Source organism: Drosophila nasuta, unplaced genomic scaffold, assembly GCF_023558535.2.
Source record: "Drosophila nasuta strain 15112-1781.00 unplaced genomic scaffold, ASM2355853v1 ctg39_pilon, whole genome shotgun sequence".
Classification (NCBI taxonomy): Eukaryota; Metazoa; Arthropoda; class Insecta; order Diptera; family Drosophilidae; genus Drosophila; species Drosophila nasuta.
The window spans coordinates 1-24,869 of record NW_026869556.1 but is presented as its reverse complement, the minus strand read 5'-3'; the positions used below and the strand labels follow the sequence as shown (position 1 = coordinate 24,869).

At 34.1% G+C, this 24,869-nt stretch overlaps 1 protein-coding gene, 1 long non-coding RNA gene and 1 pseudogene across 2 annotated transcripts; 1 reads left to right on the top strand and 2 right to left on the bottom strand.

The window, feature by feature from the left end:
• Nucleotides 1-5,286: 5,286 nt before the first annotated feature.
• On the top strand, nucleotides 5,287-5,887 carry LOC132797953 (uncharacterized). Its single transcript, XR_009633838.1, has 3 exons — nucleotides 5,287-5,456; nucleotides 5,528-5,619; nucleotides 5,689-5,887. It is a non-coding gene; the product is annotated as an uncharacterized LOC132797953 (long non-coding RNA).
• A 4,717-nt stretch (nucleotides 5,888-10,604) lies between these two features.
• On the bottom strand, nucleotides 10,605-10,782 carry LOC132797954 (5.8S ribosomal RNA; annotated as a pseudogene).
• A 6,079-nt stretch (nucleotides 10,783-16,861) lies between these two features.
• Nucleotides 16,862-19,221, bottom strand: LOC132797949 (uncharacterized). The gene is made up of 4 exons (XM_060809695.1): nucleotides 19,176-19,221; nucleotides 18,959-19,003; nucleotides 18,749-18,883; nucleotides 16,862-17,433 (listed from the first exon to the last, which is right to left on the bottom strand). Exons 1-4 carry the CDS (start codon nucleotides 19,219-19,221, stop codon nucleotides 17,270-17,272), a joined length of 390 nt encoding a protein of 129 aa, XP_060665678.1. The 3' UTR covers nucleotides 16,862-17,269.
• Between the last annotated feature and the right edge of the window lie 5,648 nt (nucleotides 19,222-24,869).

Below are 24,869 nucleotides of genomic sequence, written 5' to 3'. Positions count from 1 at the left end.
GAAAAATCGGTCTCCGGTTTCTCTTCCTAGTAGTGGCAAGAATTCGATTTCAAAGCCTTCCTCTATGTCTGTCAGATCAAAAACTAACATCCTCTTTACTTCTTGGCTATCAGAATGTAAGAGGTATTTGTAGTAAACTTACTGACTTATATTTAAATAGTGTATCTTTCCCTTTCAATGTCATTGCCTTTACCGAAACTTGGTTAAAAAATGACATCCTTGATACGGAAATCTTTTCTAGTAGATTTTCCGTATACAGACGTGACCGCAAGGTACGTCGCGGTGGTGGGGTTTTAATTGCAGTAGATGCTCAATTAAATTCAGAGTTGATTGAGCACACTTCTGATATTGAGCTAGTGGCTGTTAGATTATCCTTTGGTAGTTTTAACATTTGTATTTCTTGCTCATATATCCCCCCTGCTTCAGATGATGCTTTATATTTAGCTCATTTTTCTATTATTAATAACATTTCTAATATGCTTTCTAATCGTGATCATTTTATAGTCCTTGGTGATTTTAATATTGCTGGGGTGTCATGGCATTCCGCCGAGAATCTAAATGGACTTTGCCCTCTGTATCCCATGTTTTTATTGATAGTCTCTTCGGGGTATCATTGTCTCAGATTAATGGTATTCCAAATTGCTTAAACAGGTCTCTAGACCTTATTTTTGTTTTAGACCCAGATTCATGCTCTCTATCGAGAATATCTCCTATATCTTCCCCTGAAGACCCTTACCATCCCACTTTAGAAATTATGTTGGAGCTCCCATTTATTGCGTCAGAGTCGAGTGTACGTTGTGGTGAGCTTTCTCGTTGTTTTCGGAAAACCGATTTTGAGAAAATTTGCTCTACTTATATCTCAAACTGACTGGTCCCAACTTTCTTTGTCTACAAACTTGGATAGAGCGGTTGAATTTTTCTATTCTACTCTAAACTCGCTATTTGATGCTTGTGTTCCATCAAGTATTCCACATTTGTCTGATAAACCCTTATGGTTGTAATAGGCCGCTTGTCGTATCTGAAATTGGCTAAGCCTAAAAGTATGCAACATTTTTTTTCGTTCTTTTCTATACACATACATATTTCTACCTATTATTTATTATATTATTTATTTATATGTTTATTGTACTAGTTAATTTGTATTATTTAATTTGTTTCGTTGTATAACATAATTTGTAGTCTGAGAAAATGGTACTCAATGTCTTGTCGTGTTTTGTGCTTAGAAGCGGAGCTTTATTTACAAATGATACTGAAAGCTCCAGAAATAGCGCCATCTATTGGTGGACCACGATACATGCAAGCATTAATTGCTAGATCAGCTGATCGTGTGAAGTCCAGACCAAAATAGACAAGCGATTACCTTTTGAGTAGGATTAATTGTCAAATTTCCGAAAAAGGTTTTGTTGTTGGTTTTGGCTGGAAGAAAATGGTTGGCAGGTTATGTGCCGAACCTGAAAAATGTGTACAAGTGCATGTGACTAAAAAGTATATATCTCAGTGAAGTGGTTGGCGAAGCCTGATGCAGATATCTTACTTGTAAGTATACAATGATACTGCAATGTATAATTGTTATACTGATATATTAATGGTATTTGTTCTCGCAAAAGTGCACCTTTGCCGTCAACCCAACACATGCAATAGATGGTTGTCCACTGCAGGAGTTTGTCCTCCCATACCAAGTGCCGTTTTCCAGATTAGGGTAAATATTTGTTGAACGTATGTTTAGTTTTTCGTTGTTCTAAGTTTAGTTTTGTCTATTTATTTTTAGATTCGGCACTTAGTCATATTATATATAAAACCTGGTATTAAACTGACTCTAATGACCCATTCATATTTTATATAAACCCAGCCATATTTTATATAATAGCCCAGCGGTAGAATTTTAAATTAATTTAAACTGCAACTTCAACAGACACAACTGCTTGATTAACGGCCAACCACCCAAAGCTCCACGTCGCAGCTGTGCTGGCCAGATCAGCTGTCTGGACAACACAAACAGTTGAGCGGTTGTTAGCTTCAGACGCTCATTGAGCATCAGGAGAATTGCAGGCTGTGATTCCACTGCCGAAAGCACCTGCGTCTGCCAGCCGTGCGTTCTTCGTTTACTGGTTGTTCCGCACTTGTGGTGGCTTCGAGGCCGAGTATATGCGACACCCAGGAGAAAGGCGAACAGCTGGATAGCAGCTTATGTTTTTTTGTTTGTTGATTCTTGTTAGGTTACGTTGTTCTGTCCCAATTATGCATCTATAAGTGATAGTCCATCAATGTTGTAAGTGTATTATGATGTGGCGAGAAAATTGAAACAACAACTTTTCTTGGGCACTCATAATGCAAGTACCACGGTATTGCTGTATAAAGTAACAACTGCAATCAGTTAAGAATGCATATAAGGCACCATATATAGGCAAAATATCTTTTAAAAATTGTATTTAGTTGTAAAATTTCTTGTGCCTGTATTGCCTGCAAAGAATTGCCCTAGCAGCTCATAGCAGCCAGCTTTTACGCTTGCGCAAAAGCTTTATTGTTATTGTTTATCCACAGCTTCACCACAGACAGTCACTAACACAAGGAAAGATCTTTCTGCGTGGGAGTCGCCGAATGTATGTAAGTCTGTTTCACTCTTACTAATTGATTAGATACATATGAGTTAGAGCTTTTGGTGCATCTCACCATAGCGCTGCTACAGCTGCTACTGCAGTCCCAGCGGTCAATGACCTTGTAAGGCTGGCCATATACCTGACTGCATTGAGTGACAGCCATCAGCTGATCCTCATCCAATTGCTTGCGCAGAGTTTTTTCTTTTATGTTTAAATAGATAAATAATGTTTGCCTATATGCATTGTGTTTTCCATCATTCTCAGTGAATTCAGTTTATTTGCAAAATTCTTAAATTATTAGTAAATTTCAAAAACCAAAAATAATTATTTATATTATATTTATGTTAGATCATATTTTATATTTATAGGTTAATTATTTTTTTTTTTTTTATTTATTTATTTTTTTTTTTTGCCTTATTTTAATTACGCCTCATACACACTTACTATGTTTGTCCGTTAATTTATTTATTTATTTATTTTTCTTGTCATTTCGTTTGTAATGTTAAAATTCAAATCACTTTTCTTATATGTTAATAAATTAAGTATGTCCGCTTAATTGTTCACTTTTATTTGGAACCATGCATAACCAAGCAGGAGTAGGTTAGCCGAACCACTGTCTTTTAGGGATCCTGCCAACTTTTAATTTTGGCATTTGAATGCAGGATCACGGTAGGGTGGGCGTCTGCACACAATAACAGCTGTGTTGCGTTAGAGAGTGGCTCCGTCTTCTTTGTTAACCTACCTTCCTCTCCTTCCCTTTCTCTTCTCTTTCACTATTGTTTCATGTAACCTGCCCATTGCACTCCTTCTTTTCTGTCTTCCCTTATGTACGCGAATTTTAAATGTATTATTGTTATAAATGGTGCGTCCTATTAGTTGGCCCTTTCCTTGAACCCCATGCTATCTGAGCAAAGCCCGGAGAAGCCAGCGCGTACGCCACACTAGTAAACCTTCCACCAGCACCAGACGAATATTACACTAGTGATTCGTTACAGATATAATTATAATTTAATAAAATATTTTGGCGCCCAATCGTGTGGCCTGTTTTTGGATAGAATCTAAACATGGCCTTTAAAATATTATATATGCTCTAGAATCAATAACATCCAGTGATTCAAGTCTTTTGTTTGTCTTTATTCATATTTGTGTACTAGGTTAGTCTCTTTGTGTCTATTTTATTAGCGAGAAAGTAATACCTCGTAAAATCAAGACAAAAGAACTTAACCAAAGAACAAAAGAACTTAAACTTCCCTTTTAGTGGCTGTTAAGGCATTCACATTTCAGTTAGTGTTTGAAACGGATCGTGGCTCAGAGCTGCTTTCTCGTCATACTAATTGAAGGTATGCTTATCTAGCAACTAGTCCTATCCTTTTCCATTCATTCCTATTCTTTTCTTCTTTTTCGATATCTGCTTTTTGATTCTGTGTTGATCACTACACACGAGCATGGTCGTTATCTTCTGCGTGGATACGAGTGTAAGTGGTAGTGATGCAACCAAAATCTATCTGTAGGTGGACATTGGTTCTAAATATTCGCTTGGAACAAGTAAGTGGTTTCGAACTACTTAACTTGCCGCTATATTTGGAACTATGTTTTTCGAATTCCTATTTTCATTGGTTTCGATATATACTTCTTTTTGTGTTAATCACTATACACGAGCATGGTCGTTATCTTATGCGTGGATACGAGTGTAAGTGATAGTGATGCAGCCAAAATCGATCTGTATCTGGAACAATGTTTCGAATTTCCTCTTTTCTTTTTCAATATCTTTTTTTTTCTGGGTTAATCACTACACATGAGCATGGTCGTTATCTTCTGCGTGGATACGAGTGTAAGTGGTAGTGATGCAACCAAAACCTATCTGTGTTCTTAAATTTCCTATTTCCTTTTTCATCCATATCTGTTTTCGACTATTAGTTAGCAACTCTTCTTTCGATAAGTGTTGCATGGTTCCAAATTTATTCATGGTATATTGGTTTATATTTTTGAGTTTGATTTCGATTATTGTTTGTTTATTTAATATTGTTTTGTGTTTCATACGTTTTTTTTTTGTTTAGTTTGCAATTTATAAATACTCAATTTCGCCAAGATGTTTGATGCACCCGGCTCAGACTGACAGCGTTGCCTCAATTACCTTTGACAATTCGCAGCAACTCGAGTTGACATCGGAGCAACAAACAGAACTGGCAAATTTCATACGAAGGACCTTAGGCAATAATCGTTTATCTTGCATCATTGCAGTTAAGCTACCTCCAAGCGGGTATCCCACTTTGTCGTTACAACGACTAAGTGTGATTTTGCCAGGGGGATGTGTAATAGGCCGCTTGTCGTATCTGAAATTGGCTAAGCCTAAAAGTATGCAACATTTTTTTTCGTTCTTTTTCTATACACATACATATTTCTACCTATTATTTATTATATTATTTATTTATATGTTTATTGTACTAGTTAATTTGTATTATTTAATTTGTTTCGTTGTATAACATAATTTGTAGTCTGAGAAAATGGTACTCAATGTCTTGTCGTGTTTTGTGCTTAGAAGCGGAGCTTTATTTACAAATGATACTGAAAGCTCCAGAAATAGCGCCATCTATTGGTGGACCACGATACATGCAAGCATTAATTGCAAGATCAGCTGATCGTGTGAAGTCCAGACCAAAATAGACAAGCGATTACCTTTTTGAGTAGGATTAATTGTCAAATTTCCGAAAAAAAAGGTTTTTGTTGTTGGTTTTGGCTGGAAGAAAAATGGTTGGCAGGTTATGTGCCGAACCTGAAAAAATGTGTACAAGTGCATGTGACTAAAAAGTATATATCTCAGTGAAGTGGTTGGCGAAGCCTGATGCAGATATCTTACTTGTAAGTATACAATGATACTGCAATGTATAATTGTTATACTGATATATTAATGGTATTTGTTCTCGCAAAAGTGCACCTTTGCCGTCAACCCAACACATGCAATAGATGGTTGTCCACTGCAGGAGTTTGTCCTCCCATACCAAGTGCCGTTTTCCAGATTAGGGTAAATATTTGTTGAACGTATGTTTAGTTTTTCGTTGTTCTAAGTTTAGTTTTGTCTATTTATTTTTAGATTCGGCACTTAGTCATATTTTATATAAAACCTGGTATTAAACTGACTCTAATGACCCAGTCATATTTTATATAAACCCAGCCATATTTTATATAATAGCCCAGCGGTAGAATTTTAAATTAATTTAAACTGCAACTTCAACAGACACAACTGCTTGATTAACGGCCAACCACCCAAAGCTCCACGTCGCAGCTGTGCTGGCCAGATCAGCTGTCTGGACAACACAAACAGTTGAGCGGTTGTTAGCTTCAGACGCTCATTGAGCATCAGGAGAATTGCAGGCTGTGATTCCACTGCCGAAAGCACCTGCGTCTGCCAGCCGTGCGTTCTTCGTTTACTGGTTGTTCCGCACTTGTGGTGGCTTCGAGGCCGAGTATATGCGACACCCAGGAGAAAGGCGAACAGCTGGATAGCAGCTTATGTTTTTTTGTTTGTTGATTCTTGTTAGGTTACGTTGTTCTGTCCCAATTATGCATCTATAAGTGATAGTCCATCAATGTTGTAAGTGTATTATGATGTGGCGAGAAAATTGAAACAACAACTTTTCTTGGGCACTCATAATGCAAGTACCACGGTATTGCTGTATAAAGTAACAACTGCAATCAGTTAAGAATGCATATAAGGCACCATATATAGGCAAAATATCTTTTAAAAATTGTATTTAGTTGTAAAATTTCTTGTGCCTGTATTGCCTGCAAAGAATTGCCCTAGCAGCTCATAGCAGCCAGCTTTTACGCTTGCGCAAAAGCTTTATTGTTATTGTTTATCCACAGCTTCACCACAGACAGTCACTAACACAAGGAAAGATCTTTCTGCGTGGGAGTCGCCGAATGTATGTAAGTCTGTTTCACTCTTACTAATTGATTAGATACATATGAGTTAGAGCTTTTGGTGCATCTCACCATAGCGCTGCTACAGCTGCTACTGCAGTCCCAGCGGTCAATGACCTTGTAAGGCTGGCCATATACCTGACTGCATTGAGTGACAGCCATCAGCTGATCCTCATCCAATTGCTTGCGCAGAGTTTTTCTTTTATGTTTAAATAGATAAATAATGTTTGCCTATATGCATTGTGTTTTCCATCATTCTCAGTGAATTCAGTTTATTTGCAAAATTCTTAAATTATTAGTAAATTTCAAAACCAAAAATAATTATTTATATTATATTTATGTTAGATCATATTTTATATTTATAGGTTAATTATTTTTTGTTTTTCTTTATTTATTTTTTTCTTTTTGCCTTATTTTAATTACGCCTCATACACACTTACTATGTTTGTCCGTTAATTTATTTATTTATTTATTTTTCTTGTCATTTCGTTTGTAATGTTAAAATTCAAATCACTTTTCTTATATGTTAATAAATTAAGTATGTCCGCTTAATTGTTCACTTTTATTTGGAACCATGCATAACCAAGCAGGAGTAGGTTAGCCGAACCACTGTCTTTTAGGGATCCTGCCAACTTTTAATTTTTGGCATTTGAATGCAGGATCACGGTAGGGTGGGCGTCTGCACACAATAACAGCTGTGTTGCGTTAGAGAGTGGCTCCGTCTTCTTTGTTAACCTACCTTCCTCTCCTTCCCTTTCTCTTCTCTTTCACTATTGTTTCATGTAACCTGCCCATTGCACTCCTTCTTTTCTGTCTTCCCTTATGTACGCGAATTTTAAATGTATTATTATTATAAGTGGTGCGTCCTATTAGTTGGCCCTTTCCTTGAACCCCATGCTATCTGAGCAAAGCCCGGAGAAGCCAGCGCGTACGCCACACTAGTAAACCTTCCACCAGCACCAGACGAATATTACACTAGTGATTCGTTACATGGTTTACTAAGAAATTATCGAATTTAAAAAATCGTAAGTCGAGATTTTACAAAAATTCAAGGGAACTGGCTCTTCTTTTGATTTTCTCCGTTATTCTGTTGCTCAAGCTGCTTTTCGCACTCATAACAATGAGTGTTATAATAATTATTGAGTAGGTGCAGAATAAGATTTCAGCGTGATCTAAAGCGATTTTACGACTTTGTTAACTCGAATCGTAGATCCGCGTCATCACCAGCATATATGTCTTTGGAGAATATGACAGTACCTAATGGTCATGATGTTGCCGATTTATTTGCGGACTTTTTCCAAACGACATATTCTGTCCCAATTTCTCAAAATTCCTTTTTATCCTTATCAGTTAAATTCATCTAATTGTAGTTTTGGTCCTTTAATTACTGAAAGCTCTATTTTAACGGAACTATTGGCTATAAAACCTGTTTTTCGGCTGGTCGGATGGAGTACCTAGTTGTGTGCTAAGGTATTGTGCTGGTAGTATCTGTAAACCGCTTTTAAATTGTTTGAATTATCCGTTAACTTATGTTCTTTTCCTAAAATCTGGAAAAAATCATACATTATACCTATCCTAAAAAAAGGGAGCAAATCTAAAGTTCAAAATTATCGTGGTATATCTAAATTGTCTGCGATTCCGAAAGCATTTGAAAAAATTATAACTTCTCAACTGCAACATCTGTGTAAATCTATAATTTCACCTTACCAACATGGGTTTGTGAAGTCTAGATCCACTTCTACTAACTTATTGGAGTTCTCTTCTATTGTAATTAAAGGATTCGAGAATAAAATGCAAACGGATGTCATTTACACTGATTTTAGTAAGTCTTTTGACTCTGTTAATCATCACCTCTTACTGTATAAGCTTAATGTTTTAGGGTTTCCTCATAGCCTAATTGAGTGGATATCCTCATACCTTTCCAACAGAATTCAGAATGTTTATTATAATGGTTTTGTATCTAAATGTGTTCAAGTCACTTCTGGTGTGCCCCAGGGCAGTCATTTGGGTCCTCTATTGTTCACTTTGTTCATAAATGATCTTCCTTCTGTTATTGTGCATTCCCGTGTACTTATGTACGCCGATGACGTTAAGCTTTGCCTGACATTTAATAATAGTCTTGAGAGCTCACTGTTACAATGTGATCTTAATCGTCTAGAATCTTGGTGCAGAGTAAATATGTTACATCTCAACTGCAATAAGTTTAAGTTTATGACCTTTTGTAGGGGTTCTTCTCAGTTAAATAACTATGTGTTATATGATACTCCTCTTGAGCGAATTGAAGGTGTGAATGACTTAGGGGTTCTGCTTGATGCAAAACTAAAATTCGATAAACATATTCTGTCTGCTGTAAATAGGGCCATGGGTGTTTTGGGATTTATAAAACGCTGGTCGAAAGAGTTCAATGATCCCTACATCACTAAGACTTTATACGTCTCACTGGTTCATCCTATCCTTGAGTACGGATCTCTTGTCTGGAATCCCCAGTATAGGGTTTATCAAGATAGGATTGAATCGGTGCAGAAACAATTCTTATTATTTGCTCTTCGTAGCTTAAATTGGAATCCTAATATTAGATTACCACCGTATCGCAGTAGACTTTTATTACTAAACCTTCCTTCTCTTTCTGACCGTAGAACTATGCAAAGTGTTGTTTTATACAGAGACTAATTAATGGTGAAATAGACTCTTTGGAGCTGTTAAGTCAAATTAGTTTTGCAGTTCCTGTCAGGATCACTAGGAATTTTCTTCCTCTTCTCATTTCACGTAGATCTACTAACTTTGCTTGCCATAATCCCTTCCGTATTCTGTGTGTGAACTATAATAATCTCAATAACGTAGTTTGCTCTAGTAAATCTATTCCTTTGCTTAAAACCTTATTATTAGCTTATTTATTGAGTATTTAATTGTTATTTATTTTATTATACATTTATTCTAACATATTTTTAATCTAATTTAATTAGCTGTCCTGCGTCTTTTAATATTTATTCGCGGTTTTCGTTTAATGCATGCTGTTTACAAATTTATTTTGTTTTGTCCGCGCGTCAACAAGCCCGTGCTTGGTATCGCTGGGCCACTTGATGGTACTGCCGTTAGTACGTCAACGTCCAAATAAATAAATAAAATGCAAGCACTCTAATTTAAATAAACTCTTATCAAAATTGTTTGATAAATTCCATACATGCTAATAGATTACAATGTCCTTATATGGAAAAAATGCACACTATCGTTATAATATTGATTAAATATTACAATTATAATGATGAATTTTCCATAACGGAAATTCAGGTTCATCGGGCTTAACCTCTAAGCAGTTTCACGTACTATTTAACTCTCTATTCAGAGTTCTTTTCAACTTTCCCTCACGGTACTTGTTTACTATCGGTCTCATGGTTATATTTAATTTTAGATGGAGTTTACCACCCACTTAGTGCTGCACTATCAAGCAACACGACTCTTTGGAAACATCATCTAATAATCATTAACGTTATACGGGCCTGGCACCCTCTATGGGTAAATGGCCACATTTAAGAAGGACTTAAATCGTTAATTTCTTATACTAGAATATTGACGTTCCATACACTGCATCTCACATTTGCCATATAGACAAAGTGACTTAGTGCTGAACTGATTTCTTTTCGCTCGCCGCTACTAAGAAAATCCTTGTTTGTTTCTTTTCCTCCCCTAATTAATATGCTTAAATTCAGGGGTAGTCCCATATGAGTTGAGGTTGTTTAATTACACTTATAGACAATTTTCTGCCTATTTTGAAATATACTATCTTTTTTTTGAAGGTCCATAATTTTCACAAAATTATTCTTTATATTATATTCGTTAATAAGAGGCAATTCTAGTTTATAAAATAATATATTTTATGCTAGACATTCCTCAGTATTATTTGAAATGAATAAAGAACATATAATTCTTCAAATTTCTCATGCAACAGAGTTTTAGTATTTTCATTTATTAATTCATATTATGAATATCTTAAGCGAGAACTTTTAGATTCACACTTATATTATCCAATAATAAACAATGTGCTTAAAATTCCGAAAAATTTTAAACAACTTATTTAGCATAGTCTTACAACCCTCAACCATATGTAGTCCAAGCAGCACTAAAAATTAATTAAAGTACATAACAGCATGGACTGCGATATGCGTTCATAATGTCGATGTTCATGTGTCCTGCAGTTCACACGATGACGCACAGTTTGCTGCGTTCTTCATCGAACTATGAGCCGAGTGATCCACCGCTTAGAGTGATACAATTTTTTTATTTCATTACGTCAATAATATTTTTATTGAAAGAAATTAAAATACACCATTTTACTGGCATATATCAATTCCTTCAATAAAATTTTTTTTTTTATACCTAAATAAATGTTGCGAAATGTCTTAGTTTTACATAATCGATAATAATAAGATATATGACAAGTATATTTTAGCTAAATTTATTTATTATGATCAACATATGTAAAGCGTTAACCTGCAAACAGGTACAACATTGTTTTTCTTTAGGTGTTGCGAACCAATGTATGCGCACTGGAATATGCACAATACATTTTGCAACGCATGTATATTATGGTACATATACACGCAGTTTTTTATTTTATCCAAAACACATAAAACACTCTTAATACAGTATATAATAATAATAATACATAACAAACGGTTTTTAGCTAATTTAAATTATTATATGTTGCATAATTGTATCTCATATGATTGAATAAAATATTTATATTTATTAGTTACTTAATTTATTAAATATTGCAATTCCTAAAAAGAGAAAACAAATTTAATTTATTAACGGTTAGATGCATTAAAACAATAATGATCCTTCCGCAGGTTCACCTACGGAAACCTTGTTACGACTTTTACTTCCTCTAAATAATCAAGTTCAATCAACTTTTGCGAAACAACCGCAACACATAAGGCGTCACAGTGATCACGTCCGGAGACCTCACTAAATAATTCAATCGGTAGTAGCGACGGGCGGTGTGCACAAAGGGCAGGGACGTAATCAATGCGAGTTAATGACTCACACTTACTGGGAATTCCAAGTTCATGTGAACAGTTTCAGTTCACAATCCCAATCATGAAAGTGGTTCAGCGGTTTACCCGGACCTCTCGGTCTAGGAAATACACGTTGATACTTTCATTGTAGCGCGAGTTATACATTTGTCACCACTTACCACTTCCCATCTCATTTGTCACCACTTACCACTTACCCAACACTAACACATACAAAGCATTCCATTAGATCGGGATTGCGATCGTCAATTATGTAAACATAAACATTCAAGCTTCCACTATAAACTAATAACCCAAACTGGGACTGCTAGCTTCTTAAACATAAACAACCAAGCTTGCAATCTCTTGCAACTGAAACTAATAACGAATCTCAACCCAAGTCCCAATATAAACACTAACCACAACTCCAAAGTCAGAATATGCTAACGTAATTATAAACAACTCAGACGGTTTGGCTGCCGCCAACATCCAAGTATATAATAGCACTTCTTGCACAGCTTGACTTCAGTTTGTATCAATTCTCTGAATAAACCAGTTCAAATCTACAACATTGTGTACATTCTTATTTATTGAAATACAACTCATATATATTTTCAAATATATATAACTGGCGCAACCGGTCTGAACGGACGGATAAATTAATAACACACTAAGAAGTAACATTTGAACTAGCTGAAAAGGCATAACAAGTGTTATCGAAAGTGAAAAAGTTAAAACAAAAACAAAACACACACTAAGAAGTGATATTTGAACTTAGCTGAAAAGGCATAACAATTATCGCCAAAAGTGAAAAAGTGTAAAACAATAGTGGCATAAAAGGGACAAAGTCATAATTGTGCAACTAAACTAAAAACTAAACAATCCAGTGGCAATTTAACAATCAAAGATAAAAAAAATATATAAACTTTAAAATGGAAAACGAAAATATAAACGAAATGCAGCATTGCATTCAGGCTCTCACTCAAATTGTTGTTCAACAAATGCAACTACCAAATGTGAACTCAAAAACAAGAGCTAGAAACCAGATTGAAAAGGAAACTCGATATCTTCCAACATTTACTGGACAAGATGGTACTCTCCATGGATTCATTGCTTCAGTGGACCAGATTATGCAGGAATATGCAGATGATGCGGATCAGGTTTTCAGCGTTATATTCAACACGAAGATTCAAGGACAGGCAAGAACAGTTCTCACCATCAACACACCGACAACGTGGGAGGAATGTAAGGAGAAATTGCGACATCATTACCGGCCAAGAATGGACCAAATGGGTTTGACTAGGAAAATCAACAATCTCAGAGTGACATCTATTAAAGATTTAGATATTAAGGTAAGGTACATAGTGGAAGAAATAACAGACTTTGCTGTATTTGAAAATAATGAAAGCTTAGTAAATATATTAAGTTCACTATTGATTCAACGAATAAAAGAATTAGCTGCAGGCTCCATGGCAGTCTCGCTAATGCCATTAACAACAGTGCAAATGGTTAGAAATGAAATTGCTAAATATATCGGTCTAAATTTTGGAAATTTAAATCAAAGATTGTTAATTCGTAAAAATACCGAGAATGACTCAGGTAACAATATTGATCAAAGAAATAATAATAATAACAACAATAATAATAATAATAACAACAATAATAATAATAAAAACAATAATAATGGCAATTTTCCAAAAGACAAAATACTAGGAGACAATATAACAATCAACAACAAAATAGGAATAACAATACTAATTACAATCATAACAGTAATCAACAAAATCAGAATACTAACAATAATCCACATCAATATCCAAACTTTAATAATAATTACAATAAAAATGAAAGTCAAAATGTTAGACAGAATCCCCAGAGGCAATGAGTGTTGATAATATAATTGATGAGGATAATAAAAGTACAACAAGTGAAATCCCTAAAGATTTTTTTACCCAGTAGCCTCGGATGAAAGAAAAATTTTAATAGAAGGAACAATTGAAGATTGTAAATTTACTTTTTGTTAGATACTGGATCCACAATTAGTATATTAAACACAAATAGAGTGCAGGAAAATTTTAAAAAATAATTGAAAAATATTCAAAAACAATTCATACAATTAATGCAAAGTTTGAAACTAATAATTACTTAGTTATGACAGAAGCACCAAAAGAATTTCAATATTCTCCACAAGTTCGTTCAAGATGGGTGGCTTTACCCTGGATAAATCATATGATTTTCTATTGGGTATGGACTTCATCCAAAGAAACGTGCAATTTATTGATTTCAAGAAGAAAACAATTAAACTGATAAATTATGCTGAAATTCCATTCCATTCCAAGCATCCTGAAGAGGCATGTGTTTTGGAAGTAAGTGAAATTGAAAGCTTTTAATTTAACAGATTTAAATTTAGAAGAAAGGAAATTATTACCAATCTAAACAAAAGATTTAACAAGTTATAATATAAAGAAGGCGACCAATTGACAAATACAAATACAGTGGTACACAATATAAGAACAAAATATGAAGAAGAAATTCGAAAACAAATTTTAGAAATGGAAAGAAACGGCATAATAAGAAAAAGCAGAAGTAAATACAGCTCACCTAAATGCATGGTGCCAAAGAAAATAGATAATTCAGGAGTACAAAAATATAGATTATGTGTAGACTATCGTCGATTAAATCATGTAACAATACCAGACAAATATCCGTTACCTCTCATGGACTCAATATTAGACAAACTTGGTAGGGCTCAATATTTCAGTACATTGGACTTAGCAAAAGGTTATCATCAAATCTTGATGGCTGAAGAAGACATAGAGAAGACAGCATTTGTTTCACTATTAGGACTTTATGAATACGTTAGAATGCCATTCGGACTAAAAAACGCACCAGCAACTTTTCAAAGATTAATGAATGATGTTTTAAGAGATTACATAAACAAAATATGTGTAGTCTACTTAGACGATATTTTAATATTCTCAACAACGCTCGAAGAACACAAACATGCTTTAGAAAAAATTTTTAAAAACTCCAAGAACACAGATTTAAAATACAAGTAAATAAATGCTCATTTATGAAACAAGATACAGAATTTTTAGGACATGTACTCAGTAAAGACGGAATTCGACCAAATCCAATCCCAAAACAAAAACAACTAAAAGGTTTTTAGGCATGACTGGTTTTATAGAAAGTTCATAAAAGATTACTCAAAAATTGCATACCCTATGATCAAATATTTACAAAAAGGAAATAATATTAATAAAAATGACCCAGAATTTATAGATTCTTTTGAAAATTTAAAAGAACTTATAAGCTCACATCCAATTTTGAAATTCCCAGAATTCGATAAACCTTTTACATTAACGACAGATGCGAGTGATTTTGCAATAGGAGCAGTGTTATCACAGCAAACTCAGCCAATAGCATTCGTATCTAGGACCCTAAACAAACACGAAAAGCAATACAGCGCGACAGATAAAGAATTTCTGGCAATTGTGTATGCCGTAGACTACTTTAGGCATTACCTATATGGCACACAATTTACAATTATAACTGATCACCAACCAATTATGTATCTAAATAAAAAATACAAAGGAAAGACCTCAAGGACAAACATCAAAGGTGGATATTGAAACTACAAGAATTTGATTGTCATATCAAATATTTAGGCAGGAAACAGCCCCGATTATAGACAAAAGAAAATATTAATGAATCAAATTTAGCATTGACAGACACAATTCACTCAGCAAACGAGAACGAACCAATAGATTTTTATATAACAGATGATATAGTTAATAAATTCAAAACTCAAATCATTATCACATATTTAGCAACAGACAGTATAATTAAAAATAAAGGCAGAAAAATTATTGAAATTAATCCAGCAGACGACAATTTAGAAATAGAACAGAAACTCTTAAACAATATTAATAGGGAACTATTGGCATATATTCAGAAGTACCAGATTCCATTTACTATAAAAGTACAATGTATTATAATAGACAGTTTTAAAGACACGAAAAATATAAAATTCTTAAAATGTACAAAACGAGCAGTAGACATAAATGACGAACAGGAACTCCACAAACAAATAGCTTTATATCACACAAAAGAATCCCTACATAGTGGCATGAACGAGAAAGACAAAATTTATTATCCAAAACTTAGAGAGCACATTAACTTAGTTATATCCAACTGCACAAAATGTAGAGAAATTAAGTATGACAGGAAACCGATCAAAGCAAAATTCAATATCACAGAAACTCCTCAAGAGAAAAATTAAATAATTCATATAGACATTTTCCATATCAAACACCGATCATTTGTTACAATCATAGATAAACTTACAAAATTTGTAGCTGCATACAATATAAAAGATAGGAATTGAGGGAAAAATTGCAAATTATAATAGAGCAATTCACAAAATTTGGCAAGCCCAACAAAATTATTATGGATAATGAATTCAGATCAGAACAGATTCAAAGTTTCTTAAATAAAGAAAAAGTCGAGTTACATTTAACAAAACCAAACTCGCACACAGGTAACGCAGACATTGAAAGACTTCACTCCACGTTAATAGAAATTGTCAATAGCATAGATGAAGACATCTCGATAGAATCAAAAATTCAAATTGCTGTTAACACTTACAATAATAGGTATCACACAACTATAAAATGCTCCCCAAACGAAGCTAAAAAATACAAGGAACTCACAAGACCTTAAAGAAATAATAAGCGCTAACAAAGAAAAATCATAACAAAACTAAATGAAGAAAGAGAACAGTATGAAGAAAAAGAGAGGAAGGACCAATTAAAAATTACAAAAGATTAAGACATAAAGATGAGCCGTATTTTAGATACGCCAAACTAGAAAGATATTCATCCATGTAATATCAAAAGACCATTAAAAATGGAACAAAATTAAAATACATGCACATATACATTAACAGTTTTAGTAATAAATACATATATATATATATATATACATTTTTTCTTTTACTCGCACTTTCAGAATATTTTATTAATCACTTTAATGATTTTATCAATGACACATGCTAGACTGCATGTGGTCCCAATTCAAGAGGAGGCAGGATATGTCCCTATACATATGTATTCTACAGAAATTGTAAATGAAACTATTATAATTTTGCACATTATTGACATTATAGAAATCTATTAATTTATTGTCCCCACAAGCAACCAGATAAATAAGAACACTTTGATTTTAAGTTTTATGAACCGCACAAACTCGCTGACGAAACTAAAGTGACGCTAATTAGACGCGTGCACAAAAAGTGAAGGAATGTGTGAGAGGACGACCAGAAGGCTCGGTTGCCGTTGCCTCTTGAGATCCCTTTCCACCAATACATACACAATATATGTAATGCGCGAATATCAATATAATTCTTGCACTTGTATGTATTTACATACGTATTTTTCAACACGCCACCTCAAGAGTTACATTGATATATAAAGAATAGTTGACAGACGAGTATTGTGCTTATTTATTTTAATTAGTTTGTTCATATAGTTTCTTTTCTTTTTTTTTTTTTTTCTTCTTCTGGGGATTACAATTAGATCCAGCATTTGCTGCAAAGAGTTGGGGAAACCCAGTAAAACCCAACCAGATCTATACAAATAAAAATAACCAAAAATTAAGTTTACATAGTGAAAAACAAAAAATATACAAGTATTCAAGATTATTGATTAAGGAACTTCAGTTGCTTAAAGCTATTCGTAGTTATTCAATACTAAAGTAAGTGGACCCTTTTTTTAAATTAATATTTAGTCCATGACAACAGTTTCGGTTAGGTTTGCTGTTATTCAAAAGTCCCATCTGGGCTCTCAAAATACTGAATCTGGCGGATGGTAACGGCTTCGTCAAGATGTCAGCAAGTTGGAGATCTGTGGAAATATACTTTACAGAAATTAGTTTCTTTTCAATTTGTTCCCTAGTTAAATGATATTTAATGTCTATGTGCTTCGTTCTTTTGTGGCAGGTAGGATTGTTGGCAATACTAATACAGCCTTGGTTATCTTCAAAAATAACTATTGGACCATTTAAATCTAGATTAATTTCTTTTATTAAAGACTTAAGCCATAGGGCTTCTCTAACACCTTCAAATAAGGCCATGTATTCTGCCTCAGTAGATGATGCAGCAACAGATTTTGCTTCATGGTGCTCCATGAAATCAGACAGCTCTCAAACATCTTAAATAGGTATCCAGTAGTACTTCTTCTGTCCGTTTCATTCCCGGCCCAGTCAGAGTCTACATATCCTATCAGAATATTTTTAAAATCAACATTTTTCTTGAATGTGAGCTTCAAATCAACAGAGCCCTTCAGATATCTAAGAACTCTTTTCAGGCATTGCCATAGTTCCTTATTGTTGTTGTTTGTATATCTACTCAGAATACTTATTGAAGTGCTTAAATCTGGTCGTGTACATAACATAATGTACATCAAACAGCCAATCAAATTTCTACTTGGTGCATCATATGATTCCTCTGATTGAAGAGCCTCATAGTCTAATTTGCTTTGAAGTGGGTGCTAACTGCATTACAATCCTCCATATTATATTTTCTCAAAACATTTATGATGTATGCTGACTGGCTAAGACATATCTGACTGTTTGTTCTATCAATTTTTATACCAATAAAATGACGAATTTCTCGTAAATCAGTCATCTTAAATTTATCTTGAAGGTACGATTTAAAATTAGACATAGTTTCAGATTCCTTTGTAGCAATTACCACATCGTCAACATATAACAAAATATATATATTCCTTGAAATATCTCCCTTATTTAAAATGTAAATACAACGATCAACTGCTAGATTTTCAAATCCAACATTTTTCAATACATTTTCAAAGACTTCAAACCAGCATCTAGCGGCTTGCTTAAGACCATATATAGCTTTATTTAGTTTACAAACTTGATTCTCAGAAAATTGGTTTAAGCCTTTTGGGATATTCATGTAGATTTCATCCTTTAGAGTTCCATTTAGAAATGCAGTTTTAACGTCCATATGATGGACAAGTAAATCATATTGATTTGAAAGAGCTAACAGAAATCTGAAACTTGAGATTCGTGCAACTGGTGCAAATGTCTCATCATAGTCAGTCATATACTCTTGAGTAAAACCCCGCGCTACAAGCCTTGCTTTGTATTTCACTAAGTTTCCAAACTCATCTTGTTTTATACTAAATACCCACTTACAATCAACTATGTTTTTATTGTTTGGCTTTTGCACTAAGGACCAAGTATTATTTTCAAAATGGGAGTTGAGTTCATCTTTTATGGCTTCTTCCCATAGAGATCTGTCATCACGAAACTTAATTTCGTCAAAATTAACTGGAATATCATTCAAGCATATTTGAGTATTCATAAGACATTTCTCTAAGAATCGATATGATAATTTTGGTTTACCTCTAAGTCTTTCACTGCGTCTGATTTCTTCATCATTTTCAATTTCTTTTTAATTTATCACCAGTTACAACTGGATCGGCATTCTCAAGATTTGTGGAATTTTCATTGAGTTGTAAATTTAATCCAGAATCAACAGATTCAATCTCTTCCTCCAAAGGAAAATCCAACTCTTCACTTTCTCTATTTAAAGAGTCAATATTTGGTTCAACATAATTACTTTGAACCACAGATTCTTCTCCATGTAAAACTCTAGATTTTAACATGTTAATCTCATCCACCACAACATCTCTAGCTGACATAAATTTCCTTGATTCCTCATTCCACAATTTATACCCATTTGGTTCATACCCGACAAGTATAGTTTTGATTGACTTTTCATCAAACTTTCGTTTTCTCACTTTATTTAGTGCATACACTGTCGAACCAAATATCTTGAGATACTTTAATACAGGCTTTTTATTATGCCACATTTCATACGGTGTTTTACTTATATTCTGCAACGCTCTGCTTGGGGATCTGTTAATTAAGTATGTTGCCGTTAAAACAGCCTCACCCCCAAAAACATTTATCAAGTTTAGCACAAGAAATCATAGAGCGAGCCTTCTCGGTGATTGTCCGAATCATCCGTTCTGATACACCATTTAATTGTGGAGTATGAGGAACCGTCAAATGATAGCTGATGCCTTTTTCAACACAGAAATCACGCATTTGATTAGAAAGGTATTCCCTACCATTATCAATATACAAGTTAACAACTTTTAAGTTAAAATGAGCCTCACTTTTAGCCACAAAATCTTTGAAAAAAAAAAACATCCGACTTATATGTTACCAAATACGTCACACAGTAATGTGTATACTGATCAATAAAAACTACATAATAGTTTTTATTATCTATAGTTGTGGTGTAATTGGACCACAAACATCAGAGTGGATTACAAATAGTGGTCGTTGGATATTGTCTTTGTTCTTAAATTTTTCAAATTTTAATCTAGACTGCTTGCCACTTACACAAGCTTCACTTACTTCATGATTTGACTCAACATTGTTTAAAAGATTATTATCTTCAAAGAGACCTTTTCGTTTTATTTCCAAAAATTTTCCTACACTTATATGGCCCAATCGTTCATGCCACAATCGATACTCAGCACTATTTGGGATTCTAGACGTAAATACCTTACTGTTCAATTTAAATTTTATTATTGGAACATTGTACTCACAGAATCCAGCAAAACCAATATTCCGTTTTTCGAAACTCTTATGCCTTCAGGGTTGAACTCTATGGTCATCCCGGCATCCTGTATCTTTTGACCGAGAGCAGATTGTGAGGAATATCCTTACAATACAGTACGTTTTGTAGGGTGATTTGGTTTCCAGTGCTGGTGAGATTAAGCACTCCTTTGGCTGTAGCATGAATATATTCTCCGCGTTTGGCAATCTCTATAGCCACATTCGATTGCAAACGCTCATAGTCGGAGAATAAAGCTACGTCATTTATGAGATGATCCGATGCTCCTGAGTCTAGGATAAACTCAACCTCATCCGTGCTCGGGCTTGATGTTGCATTTGTCATCATAAAAGCGAAACTACGCTCCGGCTGTGCCACCACTGCTGCCGCTGCTGTTGTTGCTGCTGTTGTTGTTGCTGCCATTTGAGCCTGCCTTTCCTTTCCACCACTTTCAATTGAATTGTGATTTCCTGTCTTTTAAAAAGAAGCAGTCCTTCTTGAAATGACCTGGTTTTCCGCAATAAAAGCATTTGGTTTTGGCTTAACAAAAGGGTTTGGCTGGTTTCTTTCCAAATTTCGCACCTACTTTATTGTTAGACTTATCTTTAAAGTCCTTTTTGCCTATTGTCTGCAGCACTTTGTGGCTAGTATCCTTGCTCAAATTCTGAAGCTTTATCTCCTGATCAAGAAGTCGTGTTTTTACATAAGCTAAGGTTAAGTTACTTTCAGGTAAAGTCTCAATCGCAGTTATAACTCCATTGTAACTGGGTGGAAGAGAAAGAGTAGATGGGAAATTTTATCCATTTCGTCTAGCTTTGCTCCTGATGCGATGAGTTCTGTTATAAGGTCATCGAAGAAATAGAAGTGATTAAGGAGTGGAGCATCACCTTTTAACTTAAGCCCCAAAAGTTTCTTACGAAGTGATAGTTGCGATGCTAGGCTCTTTCTTTCATAAATGGCATCTAAATTCGCAAAAATCTGCCTAGCTCCATCGTCATTGCTAGCAAAAGATAAAACGAATCACTTAAATACTCAATGATCAAGTTTTTGCAGCTCTTTCAGCCTTTTGTTTTCTTCGTTCACTTCGAAATTTATCTCATCAATTACTTTCAACAAATCATGCTCCTCCAAAAGAGCTCTAACTCTGAACTTCCAAATAGAGTACTTTTCACCATCAAATGGTTTTATGTTTCTTTTACCCTTATCCATCGTTTTCCAACACAGCAACGCTTCCTAGCAAACAACCTTTTAGCAACACAACACAGTCTAGCAACACAGTCCAGCAACACAGTTTAGCAACAAAGTCTAGCAGCACAGTTCAGCAACACGAAAACGGTAGCACAAAAGTGCAAGAAGAGAACTTATGGTGAAATTCAAATCACGTGTTTTTTTTTTAATCTTTATGCGGCGATTCGTCTTGGCTTCTTCCTGGAAATATGTGAAAAATTTTATGCGGCGAATTGGTCGCAGCGTCATATATTGTGAAATTAATAAGTTATATTGTGCAATTTCTATCACACAATATTCAAACACTTTCAGCAATTATATTTCGATGCTGACTGCAAACGTAGTACATATGCATGTGAATGCATACATATATACACACAAATATTCACATATATGCTTTCACTTTTTATTCACTTTTATTTTCTTTTTATTTTAAACAATCAAAGCATTCCTATTATTAATCCGTTGCAATTGTGTCTGGGCCCATAACCTATAGAAATCTATTAATTTATTGTCCCCACAAGCAACCAGAACACTTTGATTTTAAGTTTTATGAACCGCACAAACTCGCTGACGAAACTAAAGTGACGCTAATTAGACGCGTGCACAAAAGTGAAGGAATGTGTGAGAGGACGACCAGAAGGCTCGGTTGCCGTTGCCTCTTGAGATCCCTTTCCACCAATACATACACAATATATGTAATGCGCGAATATCAATATAATTCTTGCACTTGTATGTATTTACATACGTATTTTTCAACAGACATTAATCAAATCACTATAATAATAAATAAAATATACGACAATATAAAGAATATCGAAATAGCAAATAAGGAAACATTAATTGATGAAATAGAATTACTAAAGGCAAAAGTAAGTTCTATCACTCCATCAACACGAACAGAAAGAGGTATTTTTAATGGAATAGGCACCGTACATAAATGGCTATTTGGCCTTATGAACAATGAGGACAGGGAAGAAATTATAGAACACTTAAATATAATAGATCAAAATAATCACAATGCAATCACTAACTTAAACTAACAAATTCACATTAACAACCATTTTAATAATACTATTAACACACTAGCAGGCATAATCCATCAAGACAGAAATATGATAGAACTTCTTTCAGCCAAAATGAATAACCAAACAAAAGAAACAATAAAAACATATTATTCAATGATCAAATGAGAACTTTAAAAATTATTGAAGAAAAAATTAAATTATATTCAAGAAACCATTGCATCAGCAAAAACAATATATTTTTACCAGAAATATTATCAAAAGACGAAATAAATAAATTTAAAATAGATTTTTATAAAATTAAATTAATCAGAATGGGCATATTAAAATACAAAAACAACGCAATTGTCATGGCAATCAAGCTACCCAAAACTTTGTAAAAACAGACATCAAACTCATAACTGCAATACCTAACAGCAACAATATTCAAATTGATCAAGAAAATTTACTAATTACTCAAATTTGTAATAAAATATACGATTATAAAGAAAATGTAATTTTAAGGGAACTAACATTAAGTAAAAGCTGCACAATAAACAACAATTGTAAATTCAAATTCAACAATAAATCCAGTATAGAACAAATAGATGATGAAACAATAATTGTATGAAACAGTAAAACGAAAAATTAAAACAAAATTGCGATCAAAGAAATATTACATTAAATGGAAACTACTTAATACAATTTGTTAACTGTAAAATTCAATATTATCTGAAAACTTAGTAATTGAACAAATAGAATTTTATGATAGATTTTTACCCAACAAACTTATTGAACCAATCTTATAAAAACACAATAAACTTTGAACACTTCTCAATACAGAACTTTGAAAACTTAAAAGAAATCACAGAGTTAAAATTTCATAAAAAATAAGTTATGGCATTTCAATTACATTTGCAATTATTATATTAATATTAATATTTTACTTGTGTATAAAATTAAGACCTAATAATATTCATGTTAATTTTAAAAGAATTCAAATTCACTTACCCAACACTAACACATACAAAGCATTCCATTAGATCGGGATTGCGATCGTCAATTATGTAAACATAAACATTCAAGCTTCCACTATAAACTAATAACCCAAACTGGGACTGCTAGCTTCTTTTAACGTAAACATAAACAACCAAGCTTGCAATCTCTTGCAACTGAAACTAATAACGAATCTCAACCCAAGTCCCAATATAAACACTAACCACAACTCCAAAGTCAGAATATGCTAACGTAATTATAAACAACTCAGACGGTTTGGCTGCCGCCAACATCCAAGTATATAATAGCACTTCTTGCACAGCTTGACTTCAGTTTGTATCAATTCTCTGAATAAACCAGTTCAAATCTACAACACTGTGTACATTCTTATTTATTGAAATACAACTCATGTATATATATGTCAAATATATATAACTCGCGCGTGCAGCCCACGACATCTAAGGGCATCACAGACCTGTTATTGCTCAATCTCATTATTGCTAGACGCAATTTGTCCATTTAAGAAGCTAGTGTCCTTATAATGGGACAAACCAACACTCAACTTATATAAACACATTCAAACACAATAAACATTTTACTGCCACCATGAATGAAGGCTATATAAGCTTCAACACCATAATCCTGAAGATATCTATTTAATATATTTGAGTCTCGTTCGTTATCGGAATTAACCAGACAAATCACTCCACGAACTAAGAACGGCCATGCACCACCACCCATAGATTCGAGAAAGAGCTATCAATCTGTCTTACACACTTATGTTCGGACCTGGTAAGTTTTCCCGTGTTGAGTCAAATTAAGCCGCAGGCTCCACTCCTGGTAGTGCCCTTCCGTCAATTCCTTTAAGTTTCAGCTTTGCAACCATACTTCCCGGATCCCAAAAGCTTTGGTTTCCGGGAAGCGATTGAGAGAGCCATAAAAGTAGCTTCACCCAATTGCTAGCTGGCATCGTTTATGGTTAGAACTAGGGCGGTATCTGATCGCCTTCGAACCTCTAACTTTCGTTCTTGATTAATGAAAACATCTTTTGGCAAATGCTTTCGCTTAAGTTAGTCTTACGACGGTCCAAGAATTTCACCTCTCGCGTCGTAATACTAATACTAATGCCCCAAACTGCTTCTATTAATTATTACCTCTTGATCTGAAAACCAATGAAAGCAGAACAGAGGTCTTATTTCATTATCCCATGCACAGAATATTCAGGCATTTGAAGCCTGAACCGGAAGTAATTGTACCGGCCCACAATAACACTCGATGAATGCAGGTTTTAAATAGGAGGTACATATAAAAAGTACAAGTACCTAATTATATATAAGAACTCGACCGGTAATACGCATACATACATAAAGGTATAGTACTTAACTACAATTGTAAGTTGCACTACCCCCTATGAAGCACAAGTTCAACTACGTACGTTTTAACCGCAACAACTTTAATA